Source organism: Protopterus annectens, chromosome 13.part0 (assembly GCF_019279795.1).
Source record: "Protopterus annectens isolate FY-2018-M chromosome 13.part0, PAN1.0, whole genome shotgun sequence".
Taxonomy (NCBI): Eukaryota; Metazoa; Chordata; order Ceratodontiformes; family Protopteridae; genus Protopterus; species Protopterus annectens.
Window position 1 is genome coordinate 12,727,585 of NC_056747.1, and position 16,915 is coordinate 12,744,499.

Below are 16,915 nucleotides of genomic sequence, written 5' to 3' on the forward strand. Positions count from 1 at the left end.
TAAGCTTCAAGGTCTGCTTGACATATTGGAAAGTTAAATGAGGTAGATTATAAGGTGAAGCGGAGAAAGACAGAATAAAGTGATCACATTGGTGAGCTGAAAGAACAGGAAGTAGCTGAATCTTTGGTGGTTGAGTTGTAGCACTGAGGGTGGAAAGTACATTTTAGGAAAATGGCCATTCCTACTACTGGGACAGGTGAGTCTTTATCTATGATACCAAATCAAAAAGTACTTTAATGCCTATTCAGAAAATGAAACCTTTTCAGATCTGCCTGAGGGGGACACATCTGATAAGGTCATACTATAGAGATACCTCCAGGTTGGAAAGGGGGCTCAAATCTTTACAGAGTGTCTGATGTTCAAAAACAAGATACTACTTTAAAGCACATAAAGATGACAATTTGTCAGAAATTTTAAACTAAAAATCGAGGCTCAGATACTGAACATGAAACAAAAATACAAAATATCATAGCTGCACTAACTCTATCTATGAAGGAGATAAAATGGAAATAAAAGAACTATAAATGTAGCTTGGCGTAAGGATTGTAACAAAAGAGCTGATATCTGAATGATGCATCTGATCTCATCACCAGGATGCTTAGCAGCAGGAACAATCATAGGAAATAAAAAGCAAAACTGCTAAAACATTTGGTTCTACATATAGCAAAATGGAAGGAGCTGGGAATAGCAATGCCATTGGATACAGTGAAACAATGCTATTTAACTGAATACAGTATTAAGGTAGGCAAAGGTTCAGACAAGCTTAGTACAGAGGTCCAGAAGAAACCTTTAACCATTTATATTTCTTCCATAAAATGTATATCAACTTTTAGCACTTTAGACTCATAGGAAGGGGCATCATTGCCATAAGGTTCCTTGCTAGAACACTGAAGGAGAAAGCTGTGATGGGCTTTCAGGACAGAGAAACACTACACTACACTGCACTGCCATTGCATGGGTTACTTATGGACTTAGTAATACTACTTTTATGGCCATTTTTGGCTAAGCTGTCAGCAACATAGTTCCAACCTTCCTCCTCTAGATGGATGAGTTTTCCAAATCCCATACCACTCCAATAAGGTTCAAACACCACGGTTCCATTACATTAAGGTTCATACCCCATGGTTCCACTCGAATAAGGTTCAAACACCACAGTTCCATTACATTAAGGTTCATACCCCATGGTTCCATTCCATTAAGTTTCAAACCCCATGATTCCACTCCATTAACGTTCAAACCCCATGGTTCCACTCCATTAAGGTTCAAACACAGTTCCACTCCATTAAGGTTCAAACTCCATAGTTCCATTCCATTAAGATTCAAACCCCATGATTCCACTCCATTAAAGTTCAAACCCCACAGTTCTACTCCATTAAAGTTCAAACACCACAGTTCCACTACATTAAGGTTCAAATTCCACAGTTCTCCTCCATTAAGATTCTAACCCCATGGTTTCACTTCATCAAAGTTCAAACCCATGGTTCTACTCCATTAAGGTTCAAGCCCCATGGTTTCACTGCATTAAGGTTCAAACTCCACTGTTCCACTCCATTAAGATTCAAACCTAGAAAAAACAGCAACAGACCGACTAATGCCCCACAAAAAGAATAAAACCATGAACTTGCAAGCAAGTAATGCAAACCGTTTATTCCATAAAGTGCTTTTCGTCTGGCTAGATAACTAGACTTCTTCAGATACAATTAACTGTTCAAGACACAGTATATAACTTGAACATCAGTCAGCTGATCCATCCTACTAATTAGAACAGCTGATCACCACCAACCAATGCATATACATGCCTTCACAGCCTAAACCAAAATGCCTTAAACACACATAACATGAATTATATCTACTTCTAGTAAAGTTAATTAAAACCTACTAACATATTTATTAATTTAAGTCATAGTTTATATATCTATAAATATTCTAAAAACATTCTAAAAACTTATACAATACTTAATATACTAAACTAAAAGTATAGAAGTCAGAAACCATACCTATAAATGAGTTTCTGACTTTATGTACATACTCAAAAACCATGTAATTTAAACAAACTAAAACAGTTAAACTAATGATACAAAACTCATACATTGCTTCTACTGGGACAACTCTATTTAGTAAAATAATATAATATAATATAATATGCATAACATAAAAAAAAAATCATAAAATGTTTGCTATGTAAAATAATACACATTTCTGCCCTAAAAGGTTTTTACAAAAACTACTTTATAGGTTCATTGGTTCATAGGTTCATACTAGGCTATCTGCCCTAGGGCATTTATAAGCCTAGCCAGAATGTGTTTGGCTTTCGCCACCCATTTTAAATTTATTTTGCTATGCCCTTTTTCGAGGTTAGTATACTGTGCCTCTAACAGTGACACAGAAGTGATACCCGGGGTAAACCTACGATCTCCCATCCACTCATCAAGATTCCTCTTGAAGAGAGTCAATGAGGGACTCTGCCTAACCTGGACTGGGATTTTATTCCAGAGTGAAGGGAGCCTCTGGGTTATGAATCTGTCCCTCCAGCATGTCCTATTTATTTCAATGCTGAGGTTCAAGTCTCTCGAGCGTAGCTCAATGGGATTTGGATTTTCTGAGGTGCAGCATGTCCATTAATTCCGGGTTGGACATGGCTTTATATGTCAGGCACAGATTGCCTCTGAACAGGCGGTATGCCATTGAGTAGAGCTGGAGTTTCTTTAACCGGGCAGCATATGGTATCTGTTTGAGCCCTTTGATCCTCTTGGTGAGGTACTTTTGGGGTCTTTCCAGTTGCTGCAGGTGTCTGGTAAGGTACATCCCAAAAGGGGCATTGTACTCAATTATGGGCCTGATGAGGGATGAGTAAAGAGGCACGATGACCTCCCCTGATCTAGATGTGAATCCCTTCATGATTAGGTGGGCTATATAAAATGTTTTTCTAACCACTTTGGCCACGTGTTTGTCAAATGAGAGATTGCTATCAACTTGGGTCCCCAGGTCCCTAATTACTTCTTCTGTACTTAATGGATTACCACCTATGTGTTAATTTGTGGGCACTTTGTTTTTGCCAAAGGGGATGACTATACACTTTTTGGCATTTAGCTTGAGGCCATGGCTCTGGTACCAGTTGTCTGTTTCTATGAGGCCATTTTGGAGGATGTTTGTGTCAGCTGGAGAGTCGATTATGGTGCCCAGTTTGCAGTCATCTGCGAACTTGGTCAGCCACAGTCCTTCCGTGTTGGCCTGTACCTCCGAGAAATATATACCGAACAAGAGAGGTCCCAGGACTGAGCCTTGTGGGACACCACTTGTAACTGGTTTGGAGTCTGACATGGCTCCAGCAATTCTAACTATGTGGGTTCTGTCCTTGAGCCAGTTTGCAATCCATCTAGTGACATAGGGGTTTATATTTAAGCTGGTGAGCTTATCTATAATGCCCGAGTGGGGTATTGTATCAAAGGCTTTTGCGAGGTCCAGGTAGGCTGTGTGGACCACCTTCCCCTTGTCAATGGCCTTGGTGACTGTTTCAAAGAAATCAACCAGGTTTAAGAGGCAGGATCTGCCCTTAACAAAGCCGAACTGGGTAGGATCCAGTGTCTGTAGGTCCCCAATATCTTTATTTATGAGGTCCATGATGATCCTTTCCATAGCTTTGCAGACCAAGCTAGTCAGGCTTATGGGGCAATAGTTTCCAGGATCCGTTGAGGCACCACCTTTATGGAGAGGGACCACTGTTGCTGTACGCCACTCTTTGGGCACATATCCTGTAGTAAGGCTGAGATTGAACAGTAGTTTCATGTTTGGGTTTAGCTCTTCTTGGAGTTCATGTAGGAAGCAGCCGGGACACCGCCTGGTCCCATTGATGCTGTGTTTTTTGCTTTGGAGAGGGCGGCTCTTACCTGAGCATCTGAGATGTCAGGGGGGGCAGCACTCTGCTGGGATAGATATTTGCCCTTTTGGTGGGGAGGGGGGGAGAAGTTTGCGCTGAACCTGTCAGCTAGGATGTTGGCAATGTCTGTGGGTTCAGTGTATTTTTTGTCATTTTGGACTAATTCTGAGCATATCTGGGAATTACCATCCAGGTTCCTAACATAACTAAAGAAAGCCATGTGATTATCCTTAGTGTCCTGTGCTATAATTATCTTAAAAGACTTTTAAGTTTTAAAATACATTTGATAGAATACATCTCATTAAGACCTGGATAGAGACATGCAAACGTACGTAGTTGCCAAAACAGTTTCATTTTTTCAAGTAGCAATAGTACTGGGCCACCTCCAGCATCCGAGGTTACACATTCTATAGCTCTAAATGTAAAACCATGAGAAGGAAAAGAGTGAATGTGTCTAGCTAAGGCATTGTCTAATTTGTTGTTTATAATACTGTACAAATGTTCATATACTCTGTCCCTCAGCCTTCTATCAGTCTTTCAGATATATAAGGCAGGGCAGCTGGAATACTTAGCAAGATAGACCACTCCTTTTGTATTACAATCAAACCTATGTTTAGTAGTATATCTAACCCCTCTGATAGAGAAGTTTGTCCCTACCTCTATGTATCTACAATATGAGCACATATGACATTTATACATGCCCCCATGTTTTGTATTAAAATGAATAGGTTTATGAATTTCTAATAGATTCTTCAAATTCCTACCTTTCTTAAAGACTACCTTAGGAAAATCATGTAGTTCTTTAACAGTAGGTAGATCTGTTTTTATAAATTCCCAGTTCTTCTGTATTATGTTTACAAAATCGTAGCTATCCATATAAAATGTGAGAATAAGACAACATGGGTCCACAGGTTTGCTAGGTAGCTCATCCAATAAAGTGCCCTCTTGGTCAATAACACTATCTAAACCTATATTAGAGGGTTTAGGGACTAAAATAGGTCTATAAATACCTAAAATTTTCTTTTTTATTACCTCTTGACTTATTTCATCCAATAATGCATCTGGATAGCCCTTCTTTTCAAACATTTCTACTAGTTTGTTACATTCCTCCAAAAAGTCATGTTGTGGCTTAGTGTAGAAAATCCCGACAATTTATATAGGGTGAAAGCAAGAACATTTCCATTTGGATGATAGGTGTGAGTACAGTTGGGTCTTGAAGTATTCCGTGTTAGGTATAGTCCTAAGTGAAGGAGGGAGACAGTTCCTTTTTTTGCCTAGAGAGAAGGATAGTAGTAGCTGGCCAGCGGAATGTTTAGGTCTGGGAATGGAGATTAGGTTTTGGTGTTCTGATCTCAATGATCGGTTAGGGATGTAAGAGGGAAGGATGTCGGATAAAGCTGGGCATTTTTCTGGGTAGAATATTAATTTGTGAGTGGTTGTTAGTTGAAGATAGTCAACGTGGTAAGGGAGTTCTAACCAGTTCAGAGATTGAAGGGTTGAGGTTTTGGATTTAGTGGCGAATTTAGAGATCTTATTATAGCAAGCTTCGAGGTGAGGGAAGCAGACAGATTAGTTAGTAGTAGCATCCTGACTATATCTTCATGGTATCTGCTGTTTCATGGCCATATTGTTTATGCAGTAGATAGTTTCTGGGATTGTGAGGAGCCTGGAGCGGGCAGTCAGGGACCCCTATGTTTACAACATTAATGTACCTTCCATTCAGGGGGTAGTGGGTTGATCAGGACTGCATCTGGCCTTGCTCACTGGGGTTTGATTTATCAGTATTTTGACGCTGCCACTTTTTGTTCTGGGACCCCTGACTTTTTGCAGCTGAATTTGGAACTGCTTCTGAAGCTACGGATATACACTTAAAGAATTTTAATAAAACTTACTTGTCTACATGCATTTATACTTTGAAAATATAGCAGTAACAGAAAATAAATAAACACATGAATATTTATTACACAAAATCTGTTTTTATACTTCTGTTTAATGTTTAATTTGGTTAACTGCTTTTATTGTTTCTTCATCATCTGTGTTGTTAATGTTATTTACTTTAACTAATGTAGATTTATACCTGAAAAGTATTTGCTTAGAATAATGCATGTATGTTCATCATACCTCTCAACCTCTTAGAGCAAGAAATCTGTAGAAAGCCACAAATAATGGGGGAGCAAAGCCCCCAACATAGGCACACTTTTAAAATATTGCTCTTACAAACTTAGAAAGCTGATAGAATAACAGGTTTTACATTAGCATGAACTTTATGAAGAGTATGAAGTCTGAAATTCAACTGTCTGTTATTATTTTCTGACTTCAGTGCTCAATGAATTGCTGGTGATTTGCCAGAAAAATACAATTTTATGAGAAGCAGACCACAAATATGAGGCAAAAAACTGGACATTCCACACAAATCTAAATAGTTGAGATGTATGATATTCATTAGTACCCTGAAACCCAGAAACCAAGACATTGAAGAGACAAAGACAAGGCTACTGTGACTGACACAGATTCCTTCCAGTGGCTGAGTCTGCTTCAATGAATGCAGATACTGAATGAATACTGTGGCAGCCTACCCCTTTGCCCCGCCACCTTACCCCTGTAAGCTATAGTGTATAAACATAGCTCTCAACCTTTTAGCACAAAAAATACGGACAAAGCCAAAAATAATTGGGGAACAAAGCCCCCAAAATAGGGATACATTTTAAACATTGCTCTTATAAACTTAGAAAGTTGCTAGAATAAAATATCTTGTATTACCATGCATTTTATAAAGGAATTCCTTCCAGTCTGATTTGCAACAAAAATCCAGAAAATCACAAATTCTATGAGGACCAGCCTAAAATATGAGGGAAAATCTGGACATTCTGTGAAAATCTGGACAGTTGAGAGGTATGACTAGGAGTACTTACTTTCAGCAGAATGAGATGTTGTCCAATTATGTACATTTAGAATAACAGTTATAAGTCTAATGTTTATCATATTACTGTATGTGTTTGTACAGCATTCAGAGAGTATCCATATATAAGAACCACAATGTCAGATTGTTTGTGCTCATGTCAAACATGCATTAAGGTCAGTTGCGTGCTGCTCTAAGTAATGCGGATGATATATTCCCATCATGCTATGCAGATGATATATTCCCATCATGCTATGCAGATGATATATTCCCTGGTGCTATATTTGAGTTATTATTCCCTGATCTAAGTAATGCGAATGATATATTCAGGTCAGTTGTGTGCTGCTCTAAGTAATGCGGATGATATATTCCCATCATGCTATGCAGATGATATATTCCCATCATGCTATGCAGATGATATATTCCCATCATGCTATGCAGATGATATATTCCCTGGTGCTATATTTGAGTTATTATTCCCTGATCTAAGTAATGCGGATGATATATTCAGGTCAGTTGTGTGCTGCTCTAAATAATGCAGATGATATGTTCCCATGATGCTATGCAGATGATATGTTCCCATGATGCTATGCAGATGATATATTCCCTGGTGCTATATTTGAATTATTATTCCCTGCCTGAGCTTTCTCTGCAGCTCTGATCCTCTTTTTAAGAACATGATACAAGAGACCAATCACTTGCTTGTCTTTCAATGGCTTAATCTCAAAGTTATGATGTCTGGGATGCACTATTCCACATGTGGTCAGTTATGATGTCTACAAAGAGATGCACTATTCCACATGTGGCCGTACTACTGCTTTTTGCAGTATAGATGCAGTGCTTCAGATGTTGTTAGACTGTGCAAATATACTGCTACAGATGTGGTCATATTCATGCTTTGCACACTGCAGACATAATCAGTCCATATGTGCTCATGTCAATACAGGGTATTATAGATGTGCACGTCCCTTTATTCTGTTCTCTGCAGACAGTGTGGACATGTTGTCATGACAGCGGTCTGTAATGTTGCAGAATTCCCTCAGTGTGTTTAGAATCCATGTTTCTGAAAGACCACCTGAGCATTCTGCTGGCCCTAACTACCCTCACCTGCTCAAATTCCTTCTTGATGGCTCTCTGTACTCATTATGAGAAGTCTTACATCATCATTTGTGTTGCCTTAGAGTGTGCACTATTTGCATTTGTGTTGCCTTAGAGTGTGCACTATTTGCATTTGTGTTGCCTTAGAGTGTGCACTATTTGCATTTGTGTTGCCTTAGAGTGTGCACTATTTGCATTTGTGTTGCCTTAGAGTGTGCACTATTTGCATTTGTGTTGCCTTAGAGTGTGCACTATTTGCATTTGTGTTGCCTTAGAGTGTGCACTATTTGCATTTGTGTTGCCTTAGAGTGTGCACTATTTGCATTTGTGTTGCCTTAGAGTGTGCACTATTTGCATTTGTGTTGCCTTAGAGTGTGCACTATTTGCATTTGTGTTGCCTTAGAGTGTGCACTATTTGCATTTGTGTTGCCTTAGAATGTGCACTATTTGCATTTGCAGTCCCCCAAAGGCATGTACTTGTAGTTAATAGTTCTGTATGCTAAATGCCACCATGTCGATGCTTTCAGCCTACCCAGATTATCCAGGAATACCATTCTTCTTTTAGGGTACCAGGTCACTGATTCTTCTTTAGGATACTACTTCATCGATTCTGCTATCTTCTGTAAGTAGCTTCTACCTGTTCCTATAAACCATTCAATAAAAACTATAAGGAAGACCCAGCCAAGCTGCTGTCTTCAATGTGTGATACCTTAAATCTCCTGTATTGAAGGCCAGGGGATATATGCAAATCACCTCTTTAGAGCAACGCAGTGTTTCAGCTGCACTGCTTTTGAATACCCGTGACTTTTTACTTTTCACTGTGCAAATCCAACTAGCTGTACAGGAATTACCAGTGTAGGAGTATTATACAACAGGTCAGGGCTAGTTTTAAAAGCCCTACCTTCCTTTCTATCCCTAAAACAGGAATGTCATCTACTGACCACTAGCATATTGGACTAACAGACTTTCCATATTTCTACACCCTTAACTTTCCCACCCTTCTAAGCATCTACTTGCATCTAATGTTCTGATCCTCATTCGTTACCTTACTCATACCTGACACATATATATGTATTTATATATATATGGGATCCGGACACATGTTCGACTAGCATATGTCTGAATCACAAAACACCGAACACACATACATGAAAGCGCTTAACATTGACAAGCGCTTCTGTGTATGTGTGACTGTCGGACTACAGTGTGGGCAAGGCAAATATCCCTTTTCCCCACTGTAGCGTGATCTCGGAGTGAGAATATTAAAGTAGGGGGGTGGGGGGCGCAGGGGGGCAAAGCCTCCCTGCAGAAACATATATTGATTTTTTTTTTGAACTACACATACATGGAAGTGTTTTTTGATGTTAAGCGCTTTCGTGTACGTGTGTTTGATGTTTTGTGATTCAGACACATAGTAGTCGAGCATGTGTCCTAGATCCATATATATATATATATATATATATATATATATATATATATATTTATACATATATAAAAAAAAGCTTGCACTCTGCCACTTTAATTTAGTATGTTTTATTATTTTATCTACGTCTCTGTACTTATTTTAAATTTATTATTGCCTCTACCTCTTTGTACTTATTTTGTATTTATTATTGTATCTACCTCTCTGTACTTATTTAGTATTTATTATTTTATATTCCTCTCTGTACTTGTTTAGTATTTATTATTGCACCTACCTCTTTGTGCTTATTTAGTATTTATTATTGCATCTACCACTCTGTACTTATTTTATATTTATTATTGCATCTACCTCTCTGTACTTATTTTAAATGCAAACAAACACCAATCACAACCAAACTGACACATAGCTCACAACACCAGTGTGCCACCCAGTAACAGCCCCTAAGGCAAGACAACGTACCTAACACTTTAGTCATAGGTGGCTCTATAGTCAGGCACACTGATGTCCCATTCACCAGGCTGAACAAGGAGAAAATTACAGTCAGCTGTCTGTCGGGTGCCAGGATCCGCCACATAACGCATGCACTCATGTCACTCCACAACAAGTACAAATACGACTCTGTCATTGTCCATGTTGGAGTGAATGACTTGATACATACCTCCCTGGACTACATGAAGAGAGACATGGAAGAGCTCCCGGATCATGTGACCTACACAGGTATGAACCTAGCCCTGTGTAGCATCATGCCTTCACCCAGAATGATACCACAGTATAACAACAAAATGATTGACTTCAACAATTGGCTAAGCTTCTGGTGTCATTCAAAGGGGATCCAGTATCTGTCTGCCTGGGACGACATCATTGACAGACCACGATGCTTTGCCGGAGATGATCTGCACCTGTCGCCCCTGGGATTCAGGTTACTCGCTAAGGCTCTTGCCACCCCTATAGTGCCTTTTTTAGGCAAAGTTCAAAGGACAAAACCACCACTGTAACAGGTACTAGCATGCAAAATCTGAAGGTAATGCTACTCAATGCTAGAAGTCTAAACCTCAAAATGCACTCTCTCGAGGCACTCCTAAAAATGGAGAACATTGCTATCTGTGCAGTAACTGAGACCTGGTTCAAGGCTCCAGAGAGCACCTCAGCAACACCAGGCTACAACTCTTACCACACTTTTCGGCCATCAAACCAGGACCGAAACACTAAAAGTAGAGGAGTGTCCATATTCACCAAGGATATTCACAACACCAGGCTAGTTGCCCAACACAATGCGTCTGAAATTGTCCAGGTGCAACTAACACTAGCTAAGACTGCAATCCAAATTGTAGCTTGCTACAGATCCCCCACCATGCCCCAAGATTCTCACTACACCTTTCTAAACATACTGGAAAATATCAAGATAGAGCCAAACACCCTAATAATGGGTGATTTCAACTACCTTGCCATTAACTGGGAAAACTACTCATGTACCAACACCTTTGCCCAATGGTTCTTGGAATTCATAAATTCCAGCTCCCTGGATCAACTAATCCTTAGTCCCACCAGGGGCTCCAATATCCTAGACCTGGTTATTACCAACATGAGAAATCGATGCTCCACACCTATGGTCACCCCTTCGTTGGTCAGGATTGACCATAAGCTAATCACCCTTGAGATCCACATCCCATTCCCAACCCCCAGTAAGAAAACCTCCATAAAAACTTTTCCAAAGCCAACTTCATGCTACTCAAGTCAGACGTGACAAACTTCATGACACCCATGCAGATGGGAACTGAAAGTTCGACTGCTAAATCCTACACTAAGGCACTGTACAAGCACATCCACTCGTGCATGAATCGTGCCATCCCCAATAGAACCAAGATACTCTCCTCCAAAAAAAGGAAGCCAATCTGGTGGCCCCCTGCCATAAACAAACTTTACAACAAAAGGAAGAAACTGTTGCAGAAAAGAGGAAAATCCCAGGATGCAAAAAACTCCCTTACCAGCCTCAGTAAGAAGCTAAGAACCCTCAAAATCCTCCAAAGCTAGTTATGAAAATAAAATTGCCAAAGACCCCAAAGACAACAACAAGGCATTCTATAGCTATGTCAAGAATCTAAATGGCAATGCTCAGATCTGCTTTGAGCTACAACAGAATAGCATTAAATATACTGATCCCAAGGGTATTGGCAGTATCCTGACAGATAGATTCAGTGCAAATTCACCCCCCTCTCACCCCCTAAACAGCCCATCTCAATACCGAAAGATTGCCAAATTCTGGTAATAACAGCCACACAGGTAAAAAATGCACTCTCCAAAGCTAAGAATACAGCATCCATGGGACCAGATGACATCCCAGGCTGTGTACTACATGAACTACAAAATGAACTGGCACCTCACCTAAGTGTCATGTTTAATCATAGCCTCACCTTAGAGCCCACTGAGTGATGCACAGCTACAGTTATCCCACTCCACAAGGGGGGATCCACCTTGGATCCTGAGAGCTACCGCCCCATCAATCTGATGAGCCTGATCTGCAAGGCCATGGAACGTATTATCATGGAACTTATAAAAAAAGACATTGTCAACCTTCAAACACTGGACCCCACCCAGTTTGGGTTTGTGAAGGGCCGATCTTGTCTCCTGAACCTGATTGACTTCTTTGAATCAGTCTCCAGAGCCGTGGACAAGGGTAAGGTGGTCCACACAGCCTATCTGGACCTCGCCAAGGCCTTCAACACCATCCCCTACTCTGGAATCATAGATAAACTTACTAATCTGGGCATTAATCCCTACGTCACTTGATGGGTTACCAACTGGCTTAATGACAGAACACACACTGTAAAAGTAGCCGACTCCAAATCCAGCTCCAGACAAGTGACAAGTGGAGTACCTCAGGGTTCAGTCCTGGGACCACTCTTGTTTGGCATCTACTTCTCTGAAGTACATGCCAACACTAAGGGACTCTGGCTAACAAAGTTCACAGATGATAGCAAACTGAGAGCCTTTATTGAATCCCCAGATGATGTGGATATTCTGCAAAAGGGCCTTACAGAAACAGATGCTTGGTGCCAGAGCCATGGGCTCAAGCTCAATGCCAAGAAATGTATAGTTATCCCCTTTGGGAAAAAAACATGTACCCGTGAATTACCACATAGGTGGCAGTACACTAAACACCAAAAGTGTGATAAGAGACTTAGGGACACAGGTGGAGAGTGGTCTCACCTTTGATAACCACATCGCCACAACAGTCAGGAAATCCTTCTATGTGGCACACCTCATCACTAAGGGCTTTTCATCCAGAAAAAAGGTCATTGTCCCACTGTACTCATCCCTCATTAGACTCATTATAGAATACAACACCCAGTTTGGTATGTACCTCTCAAGACATCTGCAACAACTTGAAAGACTGCAGAAATACCTCACTAAAAGAATCACAGGCCTAAAGCAGATGCCCTATGCTGACCATCTAAAAAACTCCACCTATACTCTGTGACATATTGTCTACTCAGAGGTGATCTCTGCTTAACATACAAGGCCATGTCAAACTCAGAGCCGTTGGACATGCTACACTTAAAGAAATCCCAATCCCTCAGAGATACACACTCTAGGGATCTAAACCTTGTCATCACAATGAAGAAAACATGCTGGAGGGATAGGTTCCTTACCCAGAGACTCCCCAGACTCAAGCAAAGCACCTCTTTGGCCCTCCTCAAAAGGAACCTTGATGATTGGATGGGAAATAGGAAATTCACCCTGGGGATCACGTCAGTCGCCCTGCTAGACAGGGGCCAGGGACATAAATACTGTGGGAAGAAATAGCCAGAGAATTGTTATGGCTAGGCTTGTATAGGCCCTAGGGCCGATAGTCTAGTACCAGCCTATGAACTTATGAACCTATAGGTAAGTGGCAGCAAGAGCTACCTTGGCAGAGTCTGTAAGGAATTTCTTTACTCTGTGTGGTGTGCCTAGTTTTTGATGAGTTTAAATTGAATTTAAGATTGTTGTTGATTGTCATGTCAAGTAGTTTTGTATGTGGGGTAACTTCAGTCATGGTACTGAAGGAAGAAATTGTAAAGTATGTTTCACAGAAAGGAGATTTTGGAAAAAAAAAACAGAAGTAATTTAGTTTTTTTGGGGATTTAATAGTAGGTGATTATCTTGTAGCCAACTTTCAACAGAGTTAAAGGTTTCTTGAGTAATTCTCTGAAGATGTATGAGATTGTCTGAAATGTATATTAAGATAGAATTGTCAGCATATTAAATGAGGGAAGCTTGCTGAGAGGATTTATGTAAATTGTTAGTGAATATATTAAAGAGCAGAGAAATGGGAATGGAGCCCTGTGGCACACCAGTACTGACAGGAAGGAAGGGAGAAAAAGTGGGTGGCCATTTACCAGACTGGTATCTATCGGTTAAGTAGTTATCAAACCATTGTAGTGCGGGTCGTGATAGCCTCAGGGAAGGCAGCTGGTAGAGGAGTTTTTGGTGAGAGACTAGATCAAAAGTTGTAGAGAGATCAAGGAATACAGAGTAAACAAATTTGCCTTTGTTTCTGGCTTAACTGTGAAAGTTAATTAGGCCATGGTAGTGCTATGGGCAAGTATAAACCCACGCTGTATGGGGGGGTCAGAAGCTTTTCCTGAAGGATATGTTGAAGAAGTTAGTTTTGAATGAAGTTCTCCAGAATTTTTAACAAAGGAAATAATATGCCATCCAAAAAAGCACTAAGTTACGTCAACTTCAGTCCCACAGCAGTTTAAGTTCCAATGTTAAAAACATGAATGCTCGACAAATGAATACGTTTTCGTATCAAACTTCATCAGATGCAAAAATCCCATTCACAAACCACATAATGCTTTTATACCTGAATTAAACAATCAGAAAAACAAATGTTTAAACCATTAAAACATCACTGGAAGAGCTCAGTTAGATATTTGTTAAATTAATTTCTCTTATGGCTATTAAAAGATCATCCAAATGTATAAAACTGAATACATTAAAATATAATATAACAATGTTTCCATAGGTAATGTGGCTAAATAGATAAATATGTGAATAGCACCATCTTGTGACTTAAATAAATATGTCAGAAAGAAACAACTAGTAAAATATATGACTACAAAGCAGTTGGAAATATGTGTTCACAAAGCAGTAAAAAGTAAAAGGTAATAATCATGTAAATTTTAAATCAAGTAAACTTTAAAAAGACGAAAAATAGAAACATTAGTAAAGCATTATTAAAACATTATTAAAACACTTTTTTTTGCTTTTTTAAATAAATAAAATAATATGGTGATAGGTGTAAAATAGGTTATAAAGGGAGATGATGACTTTTTTTCCATAGAGAAGGAACATATGATTCCTTGATAGATCTGCTAATTAGAATAGACACAGGGTAGGCTACAGAAGTGGCAGCCAGCTGGAAGTATTCTGCTGGGACATTATCTACTGAAGGAGAACAGGGTTTCAGTTTAAGAAGTGGTTTGATGTAGGAGGTTGGGATGGCTTTTAGGGTGAAATAGAGGGTATTTGCTGTCTGAGGAGAGGGCATGTCAGGATTGTTGGAAGAACAGTTTTTTGTAAGGGTTTTAATGCTTTCTATAAAAATGTGTGCTAAAATGTGCATCTGTTTCAGAGAGAGTGATATGTGGGGCCGGATTAGGAAGGTGGAATGTTGTTATTAATAGAAGACCAGAATATTTTAAGGTTGGAAGACTGCTTTTTTAAGGGCTTACTGACATAGATTTTCTTGTCTGGAATAATCTGTCTTTTAGTATGGTTAGTTAGTTTGTTAAAGTGTTGCAGGTTTTGGGGAGATCTACATTTTAACCACTTCTTTCCAAAATCTAGCTCTTTCATACATTAGGTACCATCTTTAAGTGTGTAACCAATGACTATGTTTATTTGTTATTCTTTTTGTCCTAGATGGAGCCAGACTATTGAGGGTTTTCTGGAAACGTGAGTTAAATTTGTGCACAACTTCATCAAATGGAATATTTTTCAGGATGGACCAGTTAAAGGAGCTTAGAATTCTGTTAAATAAGTCAGGGTAAAGATTAATGAGGTTGCAGGAAGTTCTAAGTAAGTGTTGCTTGACACTATAGGTACTGAGTCTGTTCACATATGCAGGGAGGTCATCACTGAGGGAATCAGAGAGGGGTTATTGGAGACATACTTAGGGGAATTGGACATCAATATCTAGTCAATAACTGAGCCACTGTTTTTGGAAAAATTATAATGTGTGGGGGAGGAAATTAGTTGAGTCAATCCACATAGGTTAAGGCTAGTTGATGTTTATTTTGTTGAGATAATCTGCCAATGAAAATTAATGGCATCTAGCGTTATCTTTTCATTAGAAATTGTATGTAAGATTCACTTTAGAATGTTTTCCAGGGTTGTAGCATTATTACCTGGCGGGATATAGAGTACTAAAATACATAGTTGCTTATGGCTATTTAGTTTAGGATAGGAGATGAAGTTTGGCATTATGGAATTTGGGAACAGGTTTATTGTAGGGTAGGATTTCAAGAGAGTCAGGGTATAGTCAGGCTACCCACATTACTATAGTACAGTATTCATAGTGCAGGGTTTGGTTCGAGTAACAAAACATGACAAAAAAAAGTGTCAGAGGAAATGCAAGTGCATGACTAACACTGTATATTTCCATTGTTAAATCACTGCATTATAACAGAAATGCCTCAGTCAATGTCTTTGTAAATTCCAACTCATACAGCCTTCAGTACTCTGACTTCATACTTAGATAAGTCTTGGAAAACATGTATTAACCAGATAGCTATAGTCAATAAGAAAACCTGCAGTAAGAGGTAAAATGAAATTACGTCTAATACAATAGATTATGACAACAAATTAAATTGTATTAGATCTTTAGTGAAAAACAAGACTTTCTCCTACTTATTTTGTGTTTTCTTCCAGATTCCTTTAACTATACTGCAGTAAACGATGACAGAATCAGCAACCCAAGTCATGGTAGGATTTTGATTTTGCTAGAAAAATGTAATATGACTGCTTCTCTCAGCAATGATGTCTTGGAAATTCTTTTACAGCCTTAATAGCTAAAAGTTATGAGAAGTTGTTATATTCCAGAAGCTACTCCCACGAGCTGTGTAGGTACTCACTAATCACTTACCTAGTGCTCTTATATTCCAAGAGCTTCTCTCACGAGCTGTGTGGGTACTCGCTAATCACTTACCCAGTGCTCTTATATTCCAAGAGTTTCTCTCACGAGATGTGATGGTACTCACTAATCACTTACCTAGTGCTCTTATATTGGAAGAGCTTCTCTCACGAGCTGTGATGGTACACGCTAATCACTTACCTAGTGCTCTTATATTCCAAGAGCTTCTCTCACAGGCAGTGATGGTACTCGCTAATCATTTACCTAGTGCTTTTATATTCCAAGAGCTTCTCTCACAAGGTGTATGAGTACTCACTAATCACTTACCTAGTGCTCTTATATTCCAAAAGCTTCTCTCACAAGCTGGGATGGTAGTTACTAATCAATTACCTAGTGCTCTTATATTCCAAGAGCTTCTCTCACAAGCTGTGATGGTACTCGCTAATCACTTACCTAGTGCTCATATATTCCAAGAGCTTCTCTCACGAGCTGTGTGGG

The 16,915-nt window shown here is 39.4% G+C and overlaps 1 protein-coding gene across 1 annotated transcript in view; it reads left to right on the forward strand.

Moving 5' to 3' along the window:
• Nucleotides 1-16,915, forward strand: part of LOC122817548 — a 490,005-nt gene that overhangs the window by 289,991 nt on the left and 183,099 nt on the right. The window contains exon 3 of the mRNA XM_044090583.1: nt 16,216-16,269. Coding sequence (XP_043946518.1) covers nt 16,216-16,269 — 54 coding nt within the window. The remainder of the gene's footprint in view (nt 1-16,215; nt 16,270-16,915) is intronic.